A 24,344-nucleotide genomic window follows, 5' to 3' on the forward strand; every position below is an offset into this window, starting at 1 on the left:
TTTATCGTTTGTTTTGATGTCGGTTTGTTCGCTAGTTTTCCAGGACTTAAAAAATAAGAAAACTGAAGTTTGGTTTGTTCGTGTTTTACGTCCTATTATGAGCCACGGTCATTTGGTGATGGAGGAAAACTGGAGTACATGGAGAAAAACCACCGACCTACAGCCAGTACCTGGCGACTGCCCTCGCAGGCCTCGAAAAAGCGACCCGGTGGTGGAGGGCTAGTGGTCGGCGTTGTTCAGACGCCTTTAAACCACTCGACCACCACAGCCCATATGTTCAAAGGAGTTTATAACATGAATCATATTATGAAACTAAAATATTTGTTTAAATAATCTATACACAGAAATTATCTATAATTCAAGCAGAAAAACTAACGTAAAATTGTTGTGTATGACTGGTTATTAGTCATATGATATACATATACTTAAAATTGAAAAGATATAAGAAGATCAGCATTGCTTACTTAATAATAGATAGTCGAAACAAATAAAAAGGCACTATTTCGATTTCATTAAATATGTGTGCAATAACTCGGTTCTGTTATATTAATAAACTATCTTCCGAACGTTTTTACTGACTTGTCTCCATCCATCTGAAGGCGTGTTATTCTCTCCTAATCGAACCCTTTGAATTAAAGTTCGATTACTTTAATGGGTCATAAACACAAATTTTCAAAGGTTGTGCTTGGACAATATCAAAACAAAAATACCAATGCTTTATAAGTTTGTAGTGTGTCATTTCAAATAATTATCTATTTAAGAGTTATTTTTGTGCATGTAAGTTTTATTGAGAAATTTATTTTTTGACAATATACTATATAGAAATTTAGTGTTAACACATTTAGGTTATTAACAACTTGGCCTTATTTGTGTTCCATTATATTTTTAAAAATCATTCTAAAAATCAACATTCATATTTAGAAACAGATATTTAATATGACAAATAATATTTGCTCTTCGATTGAGAAGTCCTGGAAATGTATTATGATCAATGTGGTCACCAATGCGATTGATTGTGAGATTGTGATATGTACTTGAATAGAACATATAAACTTACCTCCATTCTATGAGGAACTGAGGGCACAAATATAGCATCCAGATTATTATATGGCCACAATGTTCTCTGCTCCATTCCAATTAGACACCATTTTTTCCCTCTGAAAGTGAATCTGGTTTTTTTCTTCTTTATTTTTTACATGGACTGATTATTGTAATAAGGTAAATAAAAAGTACATAGTAACTCGTCATAGCACAATAATTGCGAGCTATTTTCGTCACGAATATATGATTATACATCAGTACAATTTTGACATCGCTGGTCCTGTGATGGATCGCGTGGTAAGACTAGGAAGAAACACAACAGCTTGATACTGTGTAACTCTGTAGTATGGTCACGTTCTGTGCGGCTTACGATAACTTAAATACATCTAGTGGAACAACATTTCATAAACTCTTTTATGTAGTTTATTAACACTCACTAATACATTTCCCATTTGTGACACGTGTAATATAATCTATTGTGATGTCACAAAGGAATAGTACGTTTATGTCAAAATTCACTACTAATAAAAATATTTCTATTTTTTTCTATTTTTCGTAAACGGATACACTTATAATAATTAAATAATAATATACTGGTTTCGCATAATAATAATATTGATCAAAATTAATTTCATTTCCTTTTTTTAATAAAAGACAAACGTTTATTTCTTCAATCACTTTGTTCATAAAATACTACTGTAAAACATATTTCATAAGAATGATTTCGAAATGGCACACACTTGTTTTTGATCTTCTAACTTTGAATAAAATATACCAAATAGTGAAGGTTACAGACCACGAACTGGGTATGAAAATAAGCACGCTTCCTAAAAAAGGCTCTTATTCTATTTCTTTTGAATATTTCTCTCACTTAGATGTTATGATTTAAACCACGTCTGACAATCATGAACTTTTTTAAGACTATCATTATTTTAAGGCCAACCCACAAATATCATATTTGACCAAAATGTTTAACTGGAAGACTGGCTAATGCAAGGGACTTCGTTGTTTTACATCTAACGGAAAAAGATCAATTGAATATAAATTATCATATACTCATGACAAAAAAGCTGTTTCGTATATGACACATTACAAATGCTTGTACTCATTTATTTATAATCGGCGCAATTAATCATCAAATGTATTGTTTTTTATCATTAAATATTTGAAAAAAAACCGTTCATATGCCGACATCTGTTTAGCATGACTGCCACAGGAGAATAAAACAACGCCACCGCAAAGTATTTCAAAAGCAAGATATAAGATATCCTTATATTAATGTATAATAATATTAAAATACTAAAACTAGATATTTATAAATAGAAATCCCCCCCTATGAGAGATGATTGGTTATCATGTTAACATAGCCCGAGTTTGTTAATTTCTAATTTTATAAAGACAGAAGGTTAACATGTATTGAATGTCTTTAAGAATCTGAAAACAAACCAATGATAGTTTGATACACGGGATAAGTAGCCTTCATGAGTTTAGGAACTTTTTTTCTCCAATAATGTTCATATCATATGTATATAACCTACGTTTTCCCTTGCAAAAAAACAAACATTATTTATGTTTGCGATCCTGGACACAATTGCCCTGACGTCGCAATGAAAGATAACATGCAAAAATTGTTACGCGCCGTCACAATTAAAATAATTAGCATATAGGTAACCTAAAATATTTACTTACACAAATGAGTCGGGAGTAAGGAAACAAAAAGTGATTGTGGTGCGAGAAATGTATGTTATAGTACATGTGTTCGCTTTGTTTACACGGAGAAATGAAATATCTTATTTAGAAAATCGTATGGCGTTCCGTAATCCACATTTGAAAATACATTATTTATGAACTCCCGCAATGTGATTAATTGTGTAGTTTCATTATGCAAGTTACCTTCCCTTTAGCGTGCTATTCAGTGCAATAGGAACCCCGCGTTTGGGTACACGGGTGTGTATGCAGGAGGAATGTTTAAATGTTTAAAAACCAAATAATTATAAAATATATAGTTATTTACTGCCAAAGGCTACGGATGAAAGGAGATGAAACACATTCTCGATCCTCACATGTCACATTCAGGTTTACATTTATGACGTGTTGTCCTTTAAAAACAATTACCTGTGAGAGAATTATTTGAAAATTAACAAATGCTTTTACACTTCTTGTCAAAAGAAAACTGTTTGGTTGAACAAAAGCAGATTAAGATTATAAATGTATACTTGATTTATGTTTTGAGCAGTTTTGGCCCTGATATAAGTAAACAATTTAGCCTTGATATCAGTAAACAACTTTGGCCCTGATGAAAGTAAACGATTTTGGCCCTGAGGTAAGTACACAATATGGCCCTGATATAAGTAAACAATTTGGCCCTGATATCAGTAAACAACTTTGACCCTGATATCAGTAAACAACTTTAGCCCTGATAAAAGTAAACGATATAGGTCCTGAGGTAAGTACACAATTTGTCCCCGATATCAGTAAACAATTCTTGTCCTAACATAAGTAACCAATTTTGGCCCTGATACATATAAGTGAACATTTTGGCGCTGATATAAGTTAACAATTTCGGCCCTTATATAGGTAAACATTTTTGACCCGGTGTAAGTAAACGATTTTTGCCGTATTTTTCTTTGCTTTTAGATGATTTAACAGTGAATATTACGAGGTATAGCAAACCATGTGGCTCAGGAACGCTTACATTTTCTGATCGCCTTATCTCGGTTCCAACTTTCTGTGATTGTTATTTGTAACAATTTAGATTCCATTTTTTCCCTTTTTTTTAATTCATATGAACTGCTGTAGATTGAAGACATTTTATAGAGCTGGACTTTCTTGTAATAATAGCAGAAATGTATAAATTAAGTTGAAATGAATTAGAAACTAGTTAGCTTAACGTGTCGTTCATACAATATTTTGTGAATGATGGAAACCTATAGTGGTTTTGAGAGAAATTAATTTAATTGTATATTTGTGATTTGATTATATGAAGAATACAAATCAATTATTTCAGAAATTGAAAGGCGTTCTTTGATTAATATATAGTGTAAAGATATGGAATGTGAATCAGGTCACTGTAATCATTTTACAATGTGAATTACCTCCCCTTTTACGCATTTATTTTTCGTTGTATAAATGTATGTGTTGGCCAAACGCTTACCATAACATAAGTTAGGAAAATTATTCGGATCTCGAAAACTTCGAAAAGGGTTCGGTAATTTGTTTTAATATAGAGTAAAATTGAAACCTGGGTATGCTAATATACAAATTGTGTACAAATATGTCAACAATATAGAATTGCAAAACAGTCATTTATTAACAAAGTTACAAAAAATCAGACAACAAAAATAATTTTAATCATAGAGTGAGACATTGATAAAAAATAAAGAGCTTATTATGACAATTATAACATAAACATGAACATATTTCAGGCATTATTATAATTGTCTATAGTACCACACATGCACATAACTGTGCAATATAATAATCGTATCAATCATTTAAAGACACTGATATAAGATTATTTCGTATAATCAATTTTTCTCACATCCATACATATACAGTAGAAACTCGCAAGTGCGAACAGTCAGTATGCTTACAAAAAGTGATAAATTGCCGATGGTTTGCTGTTTATTGAGGAGTAGCTTGAAAAATACATTGGGTTGGTCACCATTACTGGGTAGGACAGTTTCCCCTCGGTTCCCGGTATGTGGTTGTTGGTACTATCCTTTTCTTAGTGTAGTGTAGATGCTGCAAAAAATTGTGAAGATCAGTAAGAAAGATATATATATATATATTAAGTTTCAATTGCTTTGTGTCTAATCGTAACAAAATTGAATAAGAATAAACTGCCAATTAAACAATCATTAAAATATGAAATCCATTAAATGAAAACTATAGTCAGGCAACTGTTTTTCATTCATAACAAATTTAACCCTAGAACTCGTACAAATGAATGCGATCTATATATCTATACGTTAACAGGCGATATTTTATGCTCTCCGTTATTCACAGAGCAACTATTTGCATTGGATTACTCAATATTCTCATCAAATGATATATAATATATGCATAAAATGTTTCGTGTTCAATCCTTTCATTTCATTTTCTTCTACTGCCTTGCTCGATGTGGTTTCGTAGATTGAAAGAAGGAAGTAAGACACACATTTGATTACACAAAGATAATTAGGTAATTGGTACAGAATGCCAAACACGAATTACACTACATCATACAGATGTTTCCTCCTTCTAGGATTTCTCGTTGATGCTAGGTCCAAAAAAGATGAACATTCGAATTGGTCTAAACTACTGTTGAAACAGAAGGGGAATGCACAAAACACCTTGATAATATGAATGTATAAATCAGAAGAGTACTGGTTAATTTGACATTAATTTTGTGTACAGAAATACTTACATTCATATGAATCCTAGTACAGATCATATCATAGTCGGTTTCTGCAAGAATGGATTTAAAATGACGTCGCACAGAGGGTAGGGACCAATCCCATTGCTTCATTGTCTCAACTGCCAGGTAGGAATTGTTCGTATTGATAGCTTCAAATTTAGGCGAACTAACACAGCCGTTCAACTTGGTTCGTGGATAAAATAATAGCATGCTGACACACATCTCCTCTTGTGTCGAAATGCCACCCTTTAAGACAGAGAGAAACATATCTGTCGAAAACATTCTTAATTACATATTATAATACTAACATTTTAGAGTTGTTGCCCTTCAGTGTACTTCTCAATTAAGACATTGTTAATGATATTTAAAATGTGTTTTTTATGAATATCAGTTATTGAATAAAATTAAAACAAATCTAAGAGTGTAATATTTCGAAAAATGGAATAAAATCAATACATTTCTAAGAAGGTGATGTTATAAGAAATTGAATAAAAATGATAAGATTCTAACAGTGGAATACAATGTAATTTGAAAAATTGAATAATATTGATTGCAATATTTCGAAACTAATATGTGTAGTATGACGTATTTCTATAACGGATACACGAATGTGAACAGAAAAGAACATTCATTTTAGATGAAGAATCATAATCACATAATGACACTAGTTTTTGTTCATTAATCATTCTGATTTGGTTACAATGAATAAATAAATAATAAACAGAATTTGATAAAGCGTCCTATCTAGCTATCATAGGCCACTCTAACGCGCTTTACAGTACATAGACATACAATTTATACAATTAGCATATAAATTAATCATTACAACTTTGAGGAAGTCGCAGGAGCTGCCTTATCAGGCGCTAACTACTAGTCCTATGCCACCTGACTAATATCTACCTATGTGTGATTAGACAAATAGAACAAATCGAAGCATGATCGATCAAAAGTGAGAGGTGTGCTGTTTGTGAAACTTACAAAAGTAGGTTTTGTTTTATACCGCGAGTCGTAGGTACATTCAACAGAAACGCTATCACCCTGTAAAAACAATGTGTTATATATTAGAGAAGCAGTTAAAAAGTCGGCTACAGCACTCAATCGAACGTTGAATTAAGCCTAAAGTTATATTGTAAGTTTATATTATGCTGTACTATTAATTAATCTACTGGAAGAGCACTCTTTGTCTTCTTTTTAATTTTTAATTTTTTAATTATTTTTAACGTTACAAAAATAACAAAACGTCCCATTTTTGTCTCTTTAAAAAAAAAGGTTTTAATAAACCATCATATTGCAAGGGAAGCTAGAGTCTTACATCCATCTTGTTTCATACATGATATCGGTGTTATTTGTAACTCTTTTGATATTGACACTTTACCTTTTGAATGCTGATTTCATGTTTTTTTGCTCTGATATCTTGGAAATCAAAGTCGTAGTGTTTATCATTTGCGAACGGTTCAAGCTCTGTTCCATTCCGGAAGTGACGTGTCTTAATGGCAGTTCCCAGCAAGTGCGCATGTTGGAATACGGCAAAAACTTTGACGCCTTCATCTGGTAGTGTCTACAGAACAAAGCAACATTGAAGCAATATATATCATATAATGTAAACAAATATTTCCTTGATCAGAACTTGAAGAGGATTGCGAAAAGGGAAATGCAGTAAACGAAACGTTTATCTTATTATTACCTGATCGAGGCATTCTTCTGGACAGTAGCTGCGCGTTACAAACGCTTTCTCATAGGGTGGGACGATTTGTCTGGGACTAACCCTCGAACCAGCGTAAATCATGCCAGCGTCATGTTGACGTATCTGTGTCGTGTAGGAAATGATGATGCCTGAACTGTCAACGATATCTGCAATACACATCATAGGTTTAGTATCGCTCTACACTTTGCTAGAATGCCTTTTTTAAAGAAAAAACAATGAGAAAAGAGTATAGCGCGAAAAAAGTAAACAGTACATAACTTCTCATACAAACTCTCGAAAATGAACTGCAAAGAACATATTGAAGGATATTTCAGTTAGCAATGAACAATATGTCATACACACTTGTTGAAGTGTAATATATTACCGCCTACATTTTTGAGGAATATTGCATGTAACAGATGCCTCGCACGGAAAGCACAAATATGCACTCTTTACAGTAATATAAGAACTGCTATTTCTATTGTGTATAAATCTTTTATAGAGTAGAAGATTAAACACTCTGCGCTGTAAACAGTACTTAATATAAGTTTTTAAACACTACTATATATATTGCATATATCTTTTACATCATAATACTATAATGCTTGCATCATACCTAAAGTCAACTCGAGACTACATGTGTGAAAATATGTAACATGACGATTTAACGTTTCCAAACTGCTTTAACTCATTCACCCCTGAAATTGTATAATGAACTTGTCCAACCTTTGAATTGGAAGAGCTCAAGTGGGTCTTCAGGGTGATTGATTTAATACATCAGGTTCAATGACTGATATGCCCTTTTTAAAAGCTGTTATGCCATTCTACCAGTTTCATGTTAATGTATTGTAATCACAAACCTGTTTTACGTGTTGGGTTGTCATAGTGTGTCTCCATTACAAAGAACTTAGGATCATCACTGGTACCGAGGGGAATGCCCACATGCTCCGGCAGATAGTAGGTCTATTGGGATATAATCAATACGGTTCGCGTAAACAAATTTTGTGTATACTTGTTTCTTTAAGGAAATAGATACTTTTATAAAGATTAATCCTAAAATTACAATGTACCATTACTTAAGGATCCCCGTCCCACTGAAATCTAGTTTATTTGTATATACAGTTACCTTCCCTTGGTTCGTTTTTGATATAGCTGTAGCACAGTTGGGCTAGGACAATTCTGTTGATCAGGTAGATCGGCCTGTGAGAGCGATAGTTAATGATTATATTTTATTTATTTCATCTCCATTATTTTTTCATAAAAGTCCCGCAAAGTATCGTTTCCTTTTGAGAAATAATTCATCAAATATGTCAGTTACAGATTTTGTCAGTGGTGTGGGTATCCTTAAGACATACTAAAAATGATAAACTATACTCTTTTATGAAATTTTATCGTAGATGAAATGCGTATGGATTCCATTAATATATACGGTGAATTTTTTGCACCCACGCCCCTTTAAGTCAATGATTGTCTTGTGTCAATTTCGCCGTCCATGTTTTATTGCTATGTTTATTATGCTTTTTACTAATGTTCGCTGTTATGATTTATTTCGTCCTCATTTCGTAGGCGAAGGTTAACAGCGGCTAACATTTCCTGATATACAATATACTATATACTATTTACATTCATCAATGCACCGTAACGTTTGTTTTGACTAATTCAAAAATAAATAAATAAATAAATAAATAACGGCTAATTATATAAGAGAACAAAATAAGCGTAGCTTTTACACTTACACCACCTCCGACGGCCCAAACGAGGAAAATACTACGCATGCCCCTTAATGCTTCCGGTGTACTTTTTCCTTTGGTACAGTCGAAGTTAAGATTGTCGTATTGTCTGTCTATCTCTCTATCGTAGAAATACAATACAATGTGATGCACGTGCTTCTCGTTGCCTTTCTGCACGTACGGCTCATACTGAAATAGATTATGAAGAAGATGAAATCTTTTCAATCCATAAGTGAAATATACCTGTTGCTAATCAATAAATACGTAATTATATATTTACAATGCTTTCTTAACACATGGACGTAAATAGAAAATGCTTCTCATATTAATAATTAGGGCAGATAATATGATGCTGTATTGTGACGTCACTATAACAAAACGCCAAGGCTGTTGTGACGTCTTTCTCGCTCCGTGCATTATCTACTGAAATATATTGATACTCTATTGGGCATGATTTTCTATGGTATCACAAGCAATAACCAATGTTAACAGGTAATATACGTACTGAACCGATTACTTTCATTGTTTTTGAGGGTGATTCGGTGAAAGAATATGTGATTAAAATTATGTCTGGTACAACATGGATTGTCTACCTTTATCATGTGATGTTTCTGGTTGAGGTTTGGGAGTCGAAAGGTGGAGCAATGGTATGTTGTTCCAGCAGAAGGCACGTGGTACTGAAAATAAAAGTTCATTAATGTATCAAGCCAATCGTTCTAGTAATACAGTACACCTCAATATGTTCAGTTCACATTTATTGAAAATACTCACTTTTCAAAGTGCTCAAATAAAAATCATTAGCTTGACATTATAGAAAAGACATAAACAAAATCAACAATATTTAAGAAATACCATGTGTTCAAAAATGTGTACATAATTTGGTGAATCTCAGAACTTCAATGGTTCGAAATTTAATTTTGAATAGTGTAACAATGTAGTAACTGAAAACGATTCTATTCGTAATATTAGTGTTCCTAACTGAAATACTTACGTTGGTTTTCACAAAACCGAAAGACTGGAGATCCGCCGGCATTGTAACTGCAGAAGCAGACGTGGCAGAAAGTAGCAACAGAGCCCGTGATCCCCTCCGAGCAACCCCGTGCCACGGAAGTGACGTAATGTGTACTGGATCATCCGGGTGGTACGAAAATATGACTCTGATGGTATCGTCCTGCATTTTATGAAACAGCAAAAATAAATATTTAATAGTTACATTAGAGTATCTTAGTAAACTGTAATGTTTAATTCAAACTCAAGAGCACAAACCAATGTATACAATGTATCAGATGAACTTAACAGTTAAACTTGTATATAAAACAGTATGCTTATATATAATTAACTTACGGTTATTTTGAAATCGTCGTCATCACAGGTGTCAAGCTTTCGTGTGAATCTGAGTATGGTTCCAAAATCATTTTCTTCTCCGTGCAATAAAACCCAGTCTTGTGAGTCGTCCTCCTTCGGCATCACGTGAGCAACTGTGTGACAGTCCTTCAAATAAAGCAAGCATTCTATATATGCTGCATTGTGACTTTTGCCAAAGTTTTTTTTTAAGGTTAAGATAAACATGAATTATGGACAATCAAGTAATAAGTTATAGCCTTCATATTTATAGCTGTTACAACCTTATTAAAATCTCGTTAAACTGACACGAGTTTTCAACGAATGTTTTGCGTTATAAGGGAGTTTGTTTATGCAGTTCAACCTGTCTTAGAGACGAGCTGAGAAAAGATTCAAAAGCGGTCAATTAATCCAACTTATGAAAATAAGAAGATCCTATTCTCTTAAGACAGATGATTGATAAAACAGGGATAGTCTTGCTGTAGAGTCGACTGTATTTCGAGGCAGACATATGCAGGAAATAAACAGCAGCAAAGGAATATTGAGATAAAATTGCAGCGAAAACGGGTTCTGCCAATGGAGGGCGAAATTACAGCTTAATATATCAGTTTAACGATACCGGCTACCCTGCGTAGAGGAATATGATAAATAACGACTACTGGTTACCTTGAAGTGTGTGACTCCGTCCTTGACCCAGCCGACAATTACATCACCTGGAAACATCTGTCCATTCCCGGAAAGTCCAAACCCGACGTATCCCCGAGTTTTGACATGGGTCTCAAATGTGACATGAGTCTCATTTGAGTCCCAGAACAGCCAATATGCTCCATCCTCGTCCAGGCGCGCCTCGTGCGCAAATGAGCGGCTTGGTGTCGGTTTCTGGGGTGTGGCCGCTATGGTTGATTGCACACTGCTAGTGGCATTAGTGGTGGTAGCCTTGACAACATCAGCAGCATTGCTAGCTGCCACAGTTGTTTCTGTTGTTACAATAGATGGGCCTACAACTTTTGCTGTTGTAAAGTAAAAACACAGACAAAGACATACAATTATGACATTCATGGTGAACCCAGTTTGCTTGTACAAAAATTACTATGGCTTTCCTTTTATGCTGAGTCTTTATTTATAATGCTCGTGGAAAAAACGATTTCGAAATGTATGTCCCATGATGTTGAACCATGTTTATTTTCATTCACTACTGATAACAAACTGACAACACAAATATGATGCAGACTAAACTCTTTGTTAGCTTAACTTGGGAGTTTTTGTAAACATCTGACAGCGTTATATATCGTACAATGATATACCCCCGTGTCTTAAAGAACACTACCACTCCATCGTACTTTTTCTTTAGAAGTTAAAGTTGTGTCAATATATCATATATTATTAATATTGGAGTTTGCTAGAATCAAGCTTTTAACTCATCTGTAAATCGTATTGTTTCGTGAATAAGGAAAATATGGACTGCCACAGGCATCAACGTAACACTTCCTTTCTAAATTACTAAAATAAAGGTTTCTACATTTTATAAAGTTTCTAAAGTAAAGTTGTGTTTTAATGTAAATATGTAAATCTTAAATTATTGCTGATAGCATTTGAGACCATGTAACCCTTATAATAAATATGATGTTGAGAACTGGTAAAGAGAGGATCGTCATTATATTCTGGGCAGGTAAGTTGTCATGACAACAATCGGAGAATGGGTAAGGTCAACACAACATTCCGAGATATCAATATAATTGGTAAAGAGAGGATCGTCTACATATTTCGGGCAGTTACGTTGTCATGACAACAATTGGAGAATGGGTAAGGTCAACACAACATTCCGCGTATCAATTTAATTGGTAAAGAGAGGATCGTCTTTATGTTCCGGGCAGTTAAGTTTTCATGACAACAATCGGAGAATGGGTAAGGTTAACACAACATTCCGAGATATCAATATAATTGGTAAAGAGAGGATCGTCCATATATTTCGGGCAGTTATGTTGTCATGACAACAATCAGAGAATGGGTAAGGTTAACACAATATTCCGAGATATCAATATAATTGGTAAAGAGAGGATCGTCTACATATTTCGGGCAGTTACGTTGTCATGACAACAATCGGAGAATAGGTAAGGTTAACACATCATTCCGAGATAGCAATTTAATTGGTAAAGAGAGGATCGTCTTTGTGTTCCGGGCAGTTAAGTTGTCATGACAACAATCGGAGAATGGGTAAGGTCAACACAACATTCCGAGATATCAATAATGCGACCCAGAGAGAATGGGAAAGAAACTGTCTGCAGAGAGATAATGAGTTCAAGTCAGGACCAGGAAAGAGCAAGGATGCACGAACAACTGAGGAGGAAAGGATACAGGGAGGAAGTGTAGAAGGAGGAGGACAGAAACAGCTTCGAAAAAAAAAATCAGAGCGTCTGTATAAAAATTAAGTTGTTGTGATGCAGCTTATGAAATTGAAAATAAATAATATGAACCTTTTAAACAATTTTGTTACCGTAGATATAAAATTCCTCAGTTTTTGTCAGTTGTGTTTTTTATTTAAAAGTTGTTTTAATGAAGTTATGATTCCTTCAGAGTCCGCTGCCGAAGTTTTCCCCCCAACAACTGTCAATTTTCTCAAGAGCTCAGTGACGTTCAGAAAAACATGATTTCCAGAATTCACTGCGAGAGGTCAATATCTGATCGGAAAAAAATGTTGGTAAATTGTACAATATTGTTGAAAGGCCAATCGAATCAAGGACTGTGGCAGTATAGTGTCCAGTCCATACTTTCCCTCGGTATAATGTCAACGCCGGGGGGCTTGTTGATCAGCTCATAGTAGGTCACACCGACCGGTCATCATATGACGACGACTAAATGCAAACACTCTCAAGATAAAACAAAATACATATCACACGATAAGTGTGACTCAGCAAACGATACTAGCCTACATGTAACAACCGATCCTCAAACAAACAGTTGTGTCAGTACATTTGCACTTGTTTACGCGAGTGTAAACTCCACCTGTTCCAAGAGTTCAATAACGAAACATTTTGAATACAAGAAATCATTGCTATTTAACTTAGTTTAACTTAGTTTATTCTGAAGGCAGGTATATCTGCCTCAATATTCAGATCATAGTCCAAATTTATTTAATTATGATATGGTGTCCTTGATGTGACGAAACTCCAATGCTGTCATGAACCTCTTTTTTTCATCACTTTCCTAAAATTTACCAATGCGGTTTTTCAAACGTTATATTAGATTTGGTGCTTAAAACACATTCTCAGTTAGTTAAATCCAGTTGCTAACAATTCGTTAAGTAAATGAGTAGTACCTAACGTTCAGTGTGCTCCTTGATTTATCAAGGCTGAGTGAAAGTCCTCCAGTTCTTTTATCTTGTTTTATTGACAAAGGTCCCTGTGATGCTGTTGTATCATAGACTCCCCTCAATATTTTGAACACTTCTATCATGTCTCCCCTATAACGGCTGTAGAATAACGGTGGGAGTTTAACAGGACGCAATTACTTAAACCAGAAAACGATGATATTTAAGACAATATTAAGTTAACAATGCCAAGGCCTATTTAGATTTAACACGACAATAATAAAACTTTGTCTCTGTGCGACAATACAATAGTATTCAAAAATTGTACCCTATTGACGACTATATAACACTTATAAGACCTCGTAATTGTTTACGACAACACAACAAAAATCACGTCATGCCCTAACCATGCAAAATTTGACAAGAATTTAACTTCATTTACAAAAATATAGCAACAAAGACACCGGTCTTTTTTAAACAATATAATAACACAAAACATCGCCCTTGTGTACCGACAGATTTACGTAACAAGTTTTGTTCCATTTTCGCGACCATGCAATAATAGCAATATTTCATCCTAGGTGATGACAATATTATTAATATAATTAGAAGACATCGTCTTTTTTTAAGATAATGCAGGAAAGAAAGATGTAAACAAAGTTAACGGCAGTGAGGATATACAAACAGTTTGTACAAGTTAATAAAAGATAACAATATTAAGACCTCGAACTACTTTTTGACACTTTAATAACAACAAAATGTCGTCACTGTGCAAACATGACAAGATTCAAACCACACCGTTCCAGCTTAGCAAAATATAGCAAAAATTTAAAAAAAAAAAATGTAATTAAAAAAAGTAGATTGTAAGCAATCATTTGTAAGCTAAAAACAATCGACTTTAGAATAGTGTAAATCTGGCATAACTGATAAGTGAGCCGTTGGTAGGCTGGCTCATTCCCCGAATACCAACTCTGGTGTTTATATAGGAAATCCTTTGAAGTTTAGTTATAGCCTGTTTCAACTAAGAATGTCAACTCATTTTGTAGATATGATACTAAAGTCAATAATAAAATGGATAGAAAGTTTTTATTCATACATATAATAACTGTAATACACATTTGATACAGCACTAAGTAATAGAAAATAATCATTAGATATTGATATTTACATTTTATGAAAACAAATAGCATTACACTATATGAAAAAAAAGCATTACATTATATGAAAAATAAAAATTCCTTAATACAAGCCACATTGATACTAATGTCAGCAATAAAATAAAGTTAAGTTTCTATTCATACATATAACAGTAATACACATTTAATACAGCACTAAAGGATAATTATTAAACATGAATATAAACAGTAAACCACTAAATGAAGCTGAAGTTTCTAGCACAAATCACATTCTCTATATATATCACTTAAGTCTCTAGCACAAAACACTCTATCCCAGATTCAGAAGCTGTGATGCTGAGTCGGCGTAGGTCGTCAGGTCGATAGTTCCAGTCTGATAACGGACTTTCAGGGTGTCCAGGCGTCTGTCGATGTTGGCGTATCTCTTCTTTCGGGGTTAAGTAGTGCCTCCTGGATCTCGCTGGATCCGGCTGATGTCATTCACGTTCTGTATGTCCTTTAACGTCTGGATGTTGGTGTAGTTGATGGGGTGGGCATGCAGTACTCTTTTCTTCAGTTTTCCGTGCCAAGCTTCTAGATTGTTGGTAGTCCGAGGTCCTTCTGTTGAGAAGTGGTTCCAGGTTGGTCGGTCTCCTTCTACCCATTGCTCTGTGACGTAGCTGTGAAAAGCAGCACGGAATGTGGTATGTCAGCATCATCAGCATCTTCTATGCGGTCTAAGGGGATGAGTGGAAGAACAGCAGCTCGGCGGACAAGTAGTTTGACGTCATCGTTCTCACGGTACAGTGTCTGGAGTCCGGTTGACTTGGCCTTTCGTCAAATACATTGAGTGTAATGGAAAAAACAGCCTTTTATGTTGATTCCAGGGACGACACTGCGGATGGCGTTGTGTGCTGCTACCTCAAAATCGACGAAGGCTGTTGTGGGTCGGAATGGAATCTGGAAGTTTGCCATGTGCTCCTGTAGAAGCGTGAAGAAACGGTTGTAGATAGCCTGGCTCTTTCCGGGAAGTAGTGCATGTGCGGGAAGACCCCGGTAGGCTATTTAACGTACCGGGTGATTCTGTGTCCCAATATTGTGTTTACTTTATTATTAAAATACAGTGTGGCCTGGAATTACATCATTGTACTGATGGTCTCTCAGAATTGACGTGTGTTCCTGTATGACATTATGGCCATACCAGCCAAACTTTATCCGTTGTAATAAGCCGTTCCTAGTACAATGCGGTCCTGTGCTACATTATTGTGTAAACTGGATGTTAAAAAAGTACCATGTGGCATTACATAAAAACAATTGTACTGACGGCCCTTTACAATTGCCGTGTGTCCCTATATGTGTTGAAAAGACGTTGAGATCACCGTGTGGTCCTGTCTGACATGAGTGTAATGGTGGGCGTTAAGAGCACCGTGTGGTCCTGTCTGACATGAGTGTAATAATGGGCGTTAAGAGCACCGTGTGGTCCTGTCTGACATGAGTGTTATGGTAGGCGTTAAGAGCACTGTGTGGTCCTGTCTGACATGAGTGTAATGGTAGGCGTTAAGATCACCATATGGTCATGTCTAGCATGAGTGTAATGGTGGGCGTTAAGAGCACAGTGTGGTCCTGTCTGACATGAGTGTAATGGTAGGCGTTAAGAGCACCGTGTGGACCTGTCTGACATAAGTGTAATGGTGGGCGTTAAGAGCACCGTATGGTCCTGTCTGACATGCGTGTAATGATAGGCGTTAAGAGCACCGTGTGGTCCTGTCTGACATGAGTGTTATGGTAGGCGTTAAGAGCACCGTGTGGTCCTGTCTGACATGAGTGTAATGGTAGGCGTTAAGAGCACCGTGTGGTCCTGTCTGACATGAGTGTTATGGTAGGCGTTAAGAGCACCGTGTGGTCCTGTCTGACATGAGTGTTATGGTAGGCGTTAAGAGCACCGTGTGGTCCTGCCTGACATGAGTGTACTGGTGGGCGTTAAGAGCACCGTATGGTCCTGTCTGACATGAGAGTAATGGTGGGCGTTAAGAGCACCGTGTGTTCCTGTCTGACATGAGTGTAATGGTGGGCATTAAGAGCACCGTGTGGTCCTGTCTGACATGAGTGTAATGGTAGGCGTTAAGAGCACCGTGTGGTCCTGCCTGACATGAGTGTACTGGTGGGCGTTAAGAGCACCGTATGGTCCTGTCTTACATGAGTGTAATGGTGGGCGTTAAGAGCACAGTGTGGTCCTGTCTGACATGAGTGTAATGGTAGGCGTTAAGAGCACCGTGTGGACCTGTCTGACATGAGTGTAATGGTGGGGGTTAAGAGCACCGTATGGTCCTGTCTGACATGAGGGTAATGGTGGGCGTTAAGAGCACCGTGTGTTCCTGTCTGACATGAGTGTAATGGTGGGCATTAAGAGCACCGTGTGGACCTGTCTGACATGAGTGTAATGGTGGGGGTTAAGAGCACCGTATGGTCCTGTCTGACATGAGTGTAATGGTGTGCGTTAAGAGCACCGTGTGGTCCTGTCTGACATGAGTGTAATGGTAGGCGTTAAGAGCACCATATGGTCATGTCTAACATGAGTGTAATGGTGGGCGTTAAGAGCACAGTGTGGTCCTGTCTGACATGAGTGTAATGGTAGGCGTTAAGATCACCATATGGTCATGTCTAACATGAGTGTAATGGTGGGCGTTAAGAGCACCGTGTGGACCTGTCTGACTTGAGTGTAATGGTGGGCGTTAAGAGCACCGTGTGGTCCTGTCTGACATGAGTGTAATGGTAGGCGTTAAGAGCACCATATGGTCATGTCTGACATGAGTGTAATGGTGGGCGTTAAGAGTACCGTATGGTCCTGTCTGACATGCGTGTAATGATAGGCGTTAAGAGCACCGTGTGGTCCTGTCTGACATGAGTGTAATGGTAGGCGTTAAGAGCACCATATGGTCATGTCTAACATGAGTGTAATGGTGGGCGTTAAGAGCACCGTGTGGTCCTGTCTGACTTTAGTGTAATGGTGGGCGTTAAGAGCACCGTATAGTCCTGTCGCATTTTTGCATTTTTTGATTAACATCTATCTAAAATGTGAAGATTAATGCATTCTTTAGAAAACACAAAAATGTGGTTGAAAACTGACGTGGTGTTTTCGTAATGACTGTAATAATAAATCTTTTCGACAAATAATGTCATTGTATATCAGGAAATTTTCGCAGCAGTTTAATTTCGCGTTTTCGCCCTCCGTAAATGTGGGCGAATTTACCATTAGAGCGAATAAGAGTAAACAACTTAATATATACATAGCAATCAAAAGTATTGGGCGAAATGATAGTAGGCGAATATGGATTGTACTTGTGAAGAGCAAATATTTGACTTGGGGAAACTTTCGGTCGTAGAGTGCTGTTGATACGTCACATTAATAGATTTCCAATATATATCTTTCGATTGACTGACGCTAGTCACCTTTTCTATGGCGTTGTTCCAGGTATAGTCGAGTTTAGCCAGGCCACGGTTGTATTTACAACAAAGATTGTTTCCGTACCAGGACACATTGATTCTTGGGTTGAATTTAAAAATATCTCTGGGATAGTGTCCAGTTTAAATATAGCCGTGCCCCACGTGTTGATGGCGACGGTCAACACCCCAATAGCTACGATGTTAGGAACGACACCTGTCAAGGCCTGAAATAAACAATGATCTCCATATTATAAATATGTATATGTATTTAACGTAAATGGAATCACTCAGTTAATCTTTTATATTACCTTTATGTCCCTTCTTAAAAATATTTTTGTATGTCCTTTTCAAAAGGAGTGTTCCGTTATAATCACTTATTGCGTTGCATTTTGGAGAATCATAGTTCACAATTTGAAACAGCGAAACACCAGGATCGAACTCGGGACCTTTTCATTACAAAACCTACACTTTACCATTACTCTAAGCATCAAAAATGTGTTCTCATGTATGGGCCGCAAAGCCACCAAAATAATGGACAGGGAATTATACTCCAAATCGATAAAACCCCGAGCGGCACTCGTCTAGGTAGAACATATTTACAGCACCCAGCTCATGTATAGTGCCGTACACCACTGCACCGTGTTTTATTCCAATATAGAACATTAGCACAGCCGGCCAGGACTCTTCTGTTGACCAGGTAGCTCATTTGGTTAGAACAATAGTATAACAATCTAAGTCCATTGTTCGAAACCTTGTCTAGCCCCGCAGATTTTTTTCAATCTTGTTGATTATATTTTGTTTATTTCATCTTGATTGTATCTCTTACAAGTCCCACAAAGTATTGTTTCCTTTTCAGAAATGATTTACCTAAGCTATTCCGTCTTTGCGTATTGCAGATTTATCTTCTCTTGTGAACAGGTATTGATTGTTACGTCATTCGTTTGTGAGAGTAACATCATCAATTGTTGAGAAAACGACGTAATTTTCTCACACACACCAATGACGTAACAATCAATACCTGCTCACAAGAGAAGATAACTCTGCAATACACAAAGACGGAATAGTCAGGCTGGAAAAAAGTTTCAAACGCTACGTTTTTTTGCAGTGTTACGGGGATCCTTCAGGCGAGTTTTTCTTATATCCTTTTCATCTTCTTCTATTTGTCTTCTTTGTTTTTCCCCTTAGCGGTACTTTCACTTTTCACTCCGAGACATCCATATCTTGATTTTGTTTTAAGTATATGAAGACCCTGTTCACGTTGTTATCAACGTTCATAAACGAACACGGTGTAAAAAAACAAAAAAATGATCTCAAACGATAAAGACTCAATGGATTGCACTTACGTTTTCATATCTTACGGTTGTAAAAGCCTTTAACAGCCTTGTGTTATCATGTTAAACCATATACCGACTTATAAATACATTTTACTCGACTTGACGTAGTTATTCCCCCTTACCATATCCGGTATCGTCACGGCTCCTGTTGAAAACACAATAGCGTTTGGAGGCGCGGCTATTGGAAGCATGAAGGCAAAGGAACATGCCATACAGGTCGATATCATGAAGTACAGGGGATGTATTCCAACAGTTGTAGACTGGAATGAGTAAACATAAAAAATGGAACGATTTATTACATGTACTATGAAATCATAAATAAAGTATGCTAAAAAATATGCATTGTTTCGTTGTCAACAACGCGTAATGTTGTACGTTTGTGATTTATCACAAAGCATATGGCGATGGCCCGTTTTTCTCCTACGACATCTAAAACAATGTATATGGGCGATGTTATCCATATCGGTTACGATGATCGGATGGCAAAGTAGATAGCGAACTCTGGTTTTACCACGACGCACTTGGTTCCACTCCCAGATCGGGCGTTCGAAGATACTGGGTATCCTGCCCCACTATGAGAGGTGTTGTTTTTTTTTAGATTATTTCGTTTTTTTACAATATTAAGAACTTCTGTGCACTTCCATGCGGGCCAAAAAAGATATTGATAAATAATGGGCAATACTTTATCAATTGTAAAATAAGTTTATATTTGTGCGATACCTCATCAATTCTAGATGGCCGGAAACATCGTTAAAAGAGGCTTAAATTAAATAACTTTCTGTATCTCTTAATAATTTCTGTATAAGTGTTATGTCGTCACGCTACCACAATTGGTACAATTTTTTGACAGTTTTTAGCGATATATAAATATTAATATCTTGTATCTGGATTGCTCCTTGATTTTTGACAAAGACTCCCCATGGTGGTTAATTTTCCGGAAAAAAGATTTAATTCTAAAATTTTTGTTTTTGAAAATAGAACGCTTAATTCGAAGTGAGGTTTTGTCCATTTTCCGGCCATGATTGGTACCCAAATAAGTACACCATATCACAGGCTATGACATTTGTTTATATTTCTACTAGTTGATGTACCCATTGCAACAAAATAGGTTGCTTTTATAAATGCCATACTGAACTACAATTGTATATGCATGTATAAACTTTTATAGTATCCTGTTAAAAGGACCATAAATCAACATTTAAATATGCTTATAATTAATCCCGTCAAAATCCTCCAAACCATCGTCAACGTGCGTCGTTTTACTGGTTTTCTGATATGTTTACTTTGCAGTCATCACAAACCGGTTCGGTTGAAATGCTGATAGTTATCTCTTTTATTATACTGTCATGGGAAAATATACTAATTTAATTTTAAAGTATTATTCGAACAATTTTCTGACCGTGTACCAATTTGGATAGCGTACCAATTGTTGAAATTTATGATGTAATCATTGCTTGATTGACGTGAATGATAATGATAGAAAAAGTTGATGAGGAGACTTGTTGATGATGATGATATGATGATGATGATGATGATGATGATTAATGTTGAGTTGATTGATGAGTATTATGATGTGATCAGTGTATGATATTGATGTGAATGGTGAAGGTTATATGACATTGATGATGATGATGATGATGATGAAGATAACTGATGGCGATGGTTTTATAATGATAAATATGAATAGATAAATACATAGATGTTGATTGATATTGATGTGAATGATGAAGGTTATATGACATTGATGATGATGATGATGATGATGATGATGATGATGATGATGATGATGAGGATGATGATGATGAGTATGATGATGACTGATGGCGATGGTTTTATGATGATAAATATGAACAGATAGATATATAGATGCTAATGATGAAGATGAAGAAGAGATGAAGATGATGTTTATTATGATATTGGAAGTGTAGGATGGTGTTGATTGCTTTAATGCTGATGATTTATTTGAAAAAATAAAACAATTACAAAAACAAATTGTGGTAGCGTGACGTTAAGTAACAAAAGGTACTTAAAAATGCAAAAAAAACATTCCCTTGTAAGGAATAGGTTCTTAAAGTATAACATTACTTAATTTATGTAATTGAATCATCGTAAAACTTAGGGGGGGGGGGGTTTAAAATGTGGAGTAGAAGGTTCCTTTGGCCAGTTTGATGACCGATAGTGATCAAGATGTAAATGTAAGCTTATAACTTCTTCAGGGATGTATTCCACGCCGTAATCATGAACTGTAAATGTGACAAGATAAAGGAAAGCGTACAATTGTGGTTTGAAATTGTTCATTATGTCTCTTTTGTTTTCTCACTATTCGGGAAATTGGAGGCTTCACATTGGAGAAAGCTTATCAATAAGATTTTGAAACATGAACTCAAATATTCCATATAAAACTGTACGTTGAATGAACAAAGGTACTCGTTGTTATATTTAGCACATACGTGTTATATTGTCACTATGAAAAACAAGACAGCTTCCATGTTGAAAACACGAGTATTAAAAAGACTCACTAAGACCCGGATGTGGGTGAATATAAATTAAAGATTGACACGCAATACGTTACTTAACGTGAACCTATACACCATATATAACAAGACGAACCAAATACCGGAGTAAACAATTGAATGAGCTTATAGCATATTACTCAATCCTTTTGACTTTTAAATAGAATTTACTGAAATGAAAACTTGGTAACTAAACCTTAAATTTGAAAATAGAATTTTTAGAACAGAAAAAGCCAGACTATTAGTAGCGAAATTCTGTTACGAACACGCCATTTTAAGTTTATAAAAGTAGTTATCCGTTATTAACATACGTACCAGTTCAAACATTATGGGCATGAGAAGAGTGGAGGTGGTGGTGTTGCTGTAGATCTCGGTAACGCCCGCCACAATCAGACATAAAACCAGATTCATCACCCAGGGGTCCAGGCCCTTCAGCAACCTCAGCTCACATCCAACCAATCGGGACAGACCGGAAGTCTGTTAAGTATAGGTAATGACCACGTGATCATATTGTTTTGAATTTAAATTAGCGAAAACATAAAGCAATTCAAATAGAATATAGGGCTGATAATGTATTCAAGTGATCAGACATATTGTCCTAGTTTGTCAATCTCACATATCACCGTGTGACACACCTTGATATAAATGTCTGTAATGATTGTATTAGTAGTTTTTTTGCACGTGATTTGAAATATTAAAATGGAGCTGCCGATATAACCCAGACAAACTAATGCTAAATCGACATGTTTAGTATTTTTAGTAAGTATTTTGTATTAACTTCATCAGCGTAGTAAATTAAACCAAAGTTGTGTTTACTCTCTAGAATGTAGTAAAACTTACAACGGTTTTGTTGAAAACTTTTTCCATCAATTGAATTAACACGTAAATTCATCGCCAAAAAGTGTTTCAAATAATATCAAGTTTATTCCGAATTTTTAGCGTAGTCGATCAAAGAAAAAAAAATAAAGGTAATATTTAACGTCGTTTCATGTATATCGTTTTACCTACTGTGCAAGCATCGGCTAGAGCGAACCCTCCCCCGAACAGGATGAGAACGCCCCACGCGACCTTCTTCTCGGCAATCCTCCACGTTAGGATAGGAGTGTATTTNCTTCCGGTTTACGCTGACATTCCTCAACATTCACAACTTTTTCAACTTGCTATACAAATATTTTTACCGGGATGGATTTTGAAGGATTTCAGGTGCCATTTTTGAAACATTATTTGCAAGAGAGGGGTATAGCATGCAGTTTGTACCGTAAAAACGATTTAGTTAGACTGTGCAAGCTAGCAAACGAGTTGGACTTAGAGGTTGTGACCTGTGATGACTACCACGACATGGACGTCCTGAGACGCACTGTTGATTCAACTGTATTGGATGACGTCAGCAAGGTAAAGTCCTGGATGTCTGATATGACTTCTGCCCCTAATGTGGAGTGCTGTGATATCATCATATATTTCATGAACGTATGCGGTTGGTCTGAATCGAGGTTGAAAAATTACAAGAACGATAATGGTTACAAACTCTACATGGACCATCATATCAATGACGTTTGCCTCGGGACCATTTCAAATAGTGACTCGCATTTGTACGTCAAGGCGTCGTGTATCCCTGAGACCAGACAAAGTGCCACTCCGTATTCTACGTGGCTTCTCATACAGAAGGATGGACATGTGAAATCTGGGGGTTGCACTTGTGTTGCGTAAGTTTCCAAAATTTAAAGTCGAATGTGATATATGACAATGAGCCAATCGAATTAAAAAATATATAAATAAAATATATATAAGTAACCAAAAGTAATGTATTTGTTTCTTACAACCCCTGCAATAATATTGTTTACATTTAATGCAAATACAGTCAAACGACGTTATATTGAAGTCACTCAGGTCATGAAAAAACTACGAGATACCCTTAGAATTCAAGGATAAAGAATATATTTTAAATACAAATTTTACTGTCAGAACCGAATTTTACATTAGAGCTAAGCAGGGTCTTTGAGTTAGAGTTTGAGACCCGAATACACACATGAGACCCTGTACCACCTCTGTGTATTTAGTTGGGCGCCAAATTAACAGGAGAGGGAAAATGCAATGCCAATTACCAGACCGGGAGTTGAACCCGGGACCTCCGAACACTAGAAAGACGCTCTAACCATTTGAGCTATCCGGCCACCAACGCTCAGTCCAGTTCTGCTACAGAAGTTTGACCGTACATTGAACATTTATGTATTTATTTTCAGTGATGACGGCACATGTAAGCATTGTGTGGCATTGTTGTTTGCCTTGTCAGCCTTCTGTGATCGACATAAAGACCGCAGCACTGAGGTTGGCACAGACGTTGCTTGTGTTTGGGACAAGCCGAGGAGAACCACTACACCATTAGAGATTGAGCACATTGATACCAGAGTAAATAAGGTAACACCTGTTCCCAAGTCT

The 24,344-nt window shown here is 36.1% G+C and overlaps 2 protein-coding genes across 2 annotated transcripts in view; both read right to left on the minus strand.

Moving 5' to 3' along the window:
• Nucleotides 1–4,327: 4,327 nt before the first annotated feature.
• LOC110465827 (DBH-like monooxygenase protein 1 homolog) lies at nucleotides 4,328–11,306 on the minus strand. Its single transcript, XM_021521934.1, has 11 exons — nucleotides 10,862–11,306; nucleotides 10,199–10,345; nucleotides 9,846–10,025; nucleotides 9,448–9,531; nucleotides 8,861–9,043; nucleotides 7,985–8,087; nucleotides 7,125–7,291; nucleotides 6,816–6,998; nucleotides 6,419–6,478; nucleotides 5,450–5,686; nucleotides 4,328–4,785 (listed from the first exon to the last, which is right to left on the minus strand). The coding sequence occupies exons 1-11, from the start codon at nucleotides 11,252–11,254 to the stop codon at nucleotides 4,708–4,710; spliced, it is 1,815 nt and encodes a 604-aa protein (XP_021377609.1). The 5' UTR covers nucleotides 11,255–11,306; the 3' UTR covers nucleotides 4,328–4,707.
• A 6,685-nt stretch (nucleotides 11,307–17,991) lies between these two features.
• Nucleotides 17,992–24,344, minus strand: part of LOC110465819 (solute carrier family 13 member 2-like) — a 37,272-nt gene continuing 30,919 nt past the window's right edge. Inside the window, exons 15-18 of the mRNA XM_021521922.1 lie at nucleotides 22,917–23,019; nucleotides 22,224–22,385; nucleotides 19,518–19,655; nucleotides 17,992–18,285 (exon numbers count right to left, since the gene is read on the minus strand). Of these exons, the coding sequence (XP_021377597.1) occupies nucleotides 18,073–18,285; nucleotides 19,518–19,655; nucleotides 22,224–22,385; nucleotides 22,917–23,019 (616 nt within the window). The 3' untranslated portion in view covers nucleotides 17,992–18,072. The remainder of the gene's footprint in view (nucleotides 18,286–19,517; nucleotides 19,656–22,223; nucleotides 22,386–22,916; nucleotides 23,020–24,344) is intronic.

This window comes from Mizuhopecten yessoensis, unplaced genomic scaffold, assembly GCF_002113885.1.
Source record: "Mizuhopecten yessoensis strain PY_sf001 unplaced genomic scaffold, ASM211388v2 scaffold11101, whole genome shotgun sequence".
Classification (NCBI taxonomy): Eukaryota; Metazoa; Mollusca; class Bivalvia; order Pectinida; family Pectinidae; genus Mizuhopecten; species Mizuhopecten yessoensis.

Coding starts and splice junctions, on each gene's coding strand:
- LOC110465827 (XM_021521934.1), bottom strand. CDS start 11,254: ATGAATGTCATAATTGTATGTCTTTGTCTGTGTTTTTACTTTACAACA. Junction 9,044..9,447: donor AGAAACATCACATGATAAAG/GTAGACAATCCA, acceptor AATCTATTTCAG/TATGAGCCGTACGTGCAGAA. Junction 4,786..5,449: donor GTACTAGGATTCATATGAAT/GTAAGTATTTCT, acceptor AATTTTTTGCAG/CATCTACACTACACTAAGAA.